The 3,556-nt window shown below is 41.7% G+C and overlaps 2 protein-coding genes across 2 annotated transcripts in view; one reads left to right on the top strand and one right to left on the bottom strand.

Moving 5' to 3' along the window:
• The window catches only part of rab3ip (RAB3A interacting protein (rabin3)), a gene marked incomplete in the record, with an annotated part of 17,272 nt that extends 16,569 nt beyond the window's left edge, over positions 1-703 (top strand). Inside the window, 1 exon segment of the mRNA XM_014028872.1 lies at positions 1-703.
• A 1,059-nt stretch (positions 704-1,762) lies between these two features.
• Positions 1,763-3,556, bottom strand: part of tmem19 (transmembrane protein 19) — a 3,781-nt gene continuing 1,987 nt past the window's right edge. Inside the window, exons 4-8 of the mRNA XM_014028868.1 lie at positions 3,011-3,148; positions 2,854-2,930; positions 2,611-2,788; positions 2,164-2,373; positions 1,763-2,080 (exon numbers count right to left, since the gene is read on the bottom strand). Coding sequence (XP_013884322.1) covers positions 1,920-2,080; positions 2,164-2,373; positions 2,611-2,788; positions 2,854-2,930; positions 3,011-3,148 — 764 coding nt within the window. The 3' untranslated portion in view covers positions 1,763-1,919. The remainder of the gene's footprint in view (positions 2,081-2,163; positions 2,374-2,610; positions 2,789-2,853; positions 2,931-3,010; positions 3,149-3,556) is intronic.

Below are 3,556 nucleotides of genomic sequence, written 5' to 3'. Positions count from 1 at the left end.
ATCCTGTATGCTCTAAATGCAACTCATCTTTATAATTTCTTATTTAATTTGAAAATATTTCAAAGAAATAATGAGAATTTCAAACTGATTACAAAATACTGAGCACTACTTTTATTTTGTAATGTGCGTTTATCTTTATCTCAGTTTTTTCATTAATTATCAAACTGTATTGGAAATTTAATGCTCTTTTTTTCTTCCCTAGCTACAAAACAAAACATAAAATTCTTGCCATTTTCAAATTTAGACTCTAAATTTTCTTCTTAAATAGTTTTTTTATTGTAAAAAAAATCTATTTTTCACTGATTTAGTCCAAAACTGACAAATGTTCACGTGTGAAACGGTTCTTTGAAAAAGAACTTCTTGGTTTCAAATGACTTATTTTTGTTGGATTGTAYATGTATCTGAACGTTAAGGACCAAGTAATGAAGAAAGTGATTTAATGTAAAAAAGACAGTTTTATTATTTTAATGTTTTAAAGGAGACGATGGAGGCGGGCTGCAGTTTGTTGGTGTAAAAATGAGTTTGTTTGAGATTTTCTTGTTTTGTTTTTGTTGTTTAATCAGGATCTGCTGCTGCGTGAACGTTCTGTCAACTCTCGATGTTRATTTAAAATCACTCCTCTCCTCCTCTGCTCACTCCCGGTTTGCTTTAGTGCCTTTTTTCTCTCAGACACTCTGAAATAAAAACAGTGATACCTCTGGAAGCAACGAGCTCAGCGTGAACTTTGTTCTCACCTCAAACACCAAGAAACACTGAGCTGCTGCGCTTTTATTCTGAAATCTGACTGAACATCAGAGGATTGGGTTCAGATCAGGAGAAATATGACCAACATTCTGTTACCTGGAGCCTGTAATATAAATATAAAGTAAAGAAATGACATCATACTGCTTCTTTTTTAGCTCTTAGTTTACTAATTTAGCTTGTGGGTCTTCTAATAAGTATTTGGGCCATTCTAAAAGTTTTAGCTTTTAGCTACTGATCTGATCATTTGAGCTACCGTTTTCCCATCTGTGGGCTTTGTCTATTTTGCTTGTTTTAGCTTTCAGCTGATGTATTAGCTTTCAGCTACTTTGTTTCATCTTTTTGCTTGTTTTAAAATTTTGGCCTCTACAGTTTTGCTGGTTTTAAATTTCAGCTACTTTCAGCTGATTATAGCATCTGTTGTAATAGTTTTAGCTTTCAGCTACTTTCAGCTGATTATAGCATCTGTTGTAAGTTTTAGCTTTTAGCTACTTTCAGCTGATTATAACATCTGTTCTAAGTTTTAGCTTTCAGCTACTTTCAGCTGATTATAGCATCTGTTGTAATAGTTTTAGCTTTCAGCTGATTGTCATGGTTTTAGTTTTAAGCTACTTTTTTGCTAGTTTAGGCTTTTTTCTACAGTTTTGCTGGTTAAGCTTTAAGCTGTTTTAGTTTTAGCTAGCRTTTTGCAAGTTTCAGCAGATAATTTTGCTGGTTTTAGCTACAGGTCTTGTCACATTAGCATTCAGGCACTTTCATGACGGTTTTTAGCTTTTAGCTACTGTTCTGAATTTAGCCTTCAGCTACCAGTTTGCTAGTTGTGATATTTCAGGCTACTAGCTACTGCTGTGATGTTAGCCTTCAGYTTGTTTTCAGCTACAGTTCTGCTAATTAGAGCTATCTTTTTGTCTGTTTTAGCTTTCGGCTAATGCTCTAGTTTTAGCTCTTAGTTGGTTTTATGTTTTGCTCTGATGGTTTTAACTGCAATAATTTGCTCTGAGCGTTCACAGAAAACCAAAAGTCAAGGATGATCAGAAACTTTATTGGACCCTGTTTTTAAAATTAATTTAACATTTTTACAGCAGCTCGTTTCTTTACGGATGTTAAAAAAATGTCACAAAAACCGAGCAGGTTCTGGTTCCTGTGGGTCAGAACCTGCTGCTTGGCTGACAGACGCCTCACCGAGGCCACGCCCCCCACGCCAGCCCCGGCAGGAAGAGGGCGATGAGGACGGAGGAGAACAGGTTGACGGCGTTGTTGTCCAGGATGGGTTTCCCGCAGATCCTCCGGGTCGTGGCCGACTCGTAGCTCACCACCTTCCCGATGCTCGAGTCGAATCCTGCGGACGGAGAGCCGCTCGGTGAAACCAGATAAAACAGGYTTTTGTATTTATTTATTTTTAATTCTGGTTTCGGTACTGACCCGAGTACTGCATGTGAGCTCCCAGGAAGGAGTCCAGCATGGAGCCCAGCAGGCCCGCCGCGCCGCCGTACAACACGATGGGCCACTGTGGATCGGCCAGGTGCAGGTCCCCCACCAGGAGGAGCTGAGTCACAAAGTAAGCCACGCCCACTGCTGCCCCGCCCAGGAAGCTGGCGACCAATCCGACGGGCGTGACGCCACCGTTTGTTCCTGCAGTTAAAACTTTTARCTTTTAATCCACAACAGTTAAAAATGTTTAATATTCACTTTTAGCTCCGCCTCTTAGCTCCGCAATTTCTAAAGCACAAATRAAATATTTAGGTCTGTAATTAGTGGATTAGAGCTTTAGCGGGCTGGTGCCCACCACTGCTGAAAAGGATGAAACGTCCTAGAAGGAAAACAAARCAAGGACTGGATCAGGACTTTTGCACCGAACCCACAGCTCACCTGTCGGGACTTCCTGCCAGGTGGTGATGAGTCTGGGCTCTGATTGGCTGAGGACGGGCCCCACCTCTGAGGCCCAGGTGTCCCCGGCGCAGCAGGCCAGCGCTCCCAGCAGAGACAGACACATCCAGGAGGCCGAGTACTGTTTCCCGAAGTCCACGGGGATCTCACCTGGACCCACCTGGACACAGAGCTCCGCCTTTACCCGCGCTCAGTTTGGCGCCGCCGCTCTGTTCGGGTTCTTACCTCGATCATGTAGAGCAGCGCCAGCTCCGTGGGGACGCCTCCRTTACAGAACACCTGGATCCAGTTCCTCTGACCCCCTGAGGAAGACCAGAACCAGGAGCGTTAACGTGGGTCTGACAGGACGCACGTGACGGCGGGTCCCCACGGCCACGCCCACCTTCTTTGTAATCRGCCTCGATTTTCTTCTTCCTGTCGGCGCCCCAGCGGGTCAGCTTGGTGGAGGTGAAGAAGAACATCAGCAGAGCGGAGAAGAAGCTGAAGTTGGCCATCGTCAAGACGAAGCCCACCAGGAGGGCTGAGGACAGACAGGAAGACGTTTCATTTCACAAGTCAGCAGATTTGATCTTATTTAGCTCAATGTGATCTGAGCAGAACATAATGTAACAGTTTAAAACTAAAATAATCTTACAAAGTCGATGTAATCATTATTAGTTATTGAACTGGTTAGCAGATATTAGCTTGTGGATCATACGTATATACAGAGTTTAGCTCTGCTGAATCATGCAACAATTTAACAAACTACTAAATATTACTTTGTCCTCTGATTAATATTTAGACCTACAGAGTGTAAAATAATATTATAAATGTTTCTGATTAATATTAAGACCTACAGAGTGTAAAATAATATTATAAATGTCTGATTAATATTTAGATCTACAGAGTGTAAAATAATATTATAAATGTCTGATTAGGGGTGGGCGAT

The sequence above is a fragment of the Austrofundulus limnaeus genome, unplaced genomic scaffold (genome assembly GCF_001266775.1).
Source record: "Austrofundulus limnaeus strain Quisiro unplaced genomic scaffold, Austrofundulus_limnaeus-1.0 Scaffold825, whole genome shotgun sequence".
NCBI classification, from domain to species: Eukaryota; Metazoa; Chordata; class Actinopteri; order Cyprinodontiformes; family Rivulidae; genus Austrofundulus; species Austrofundulus limnaeus.
The sequence above is the reverse complement of the archived record's forward strand: the minus strand, read 5'-3'. Positions and strand labels throughout refer to the sequence as shown.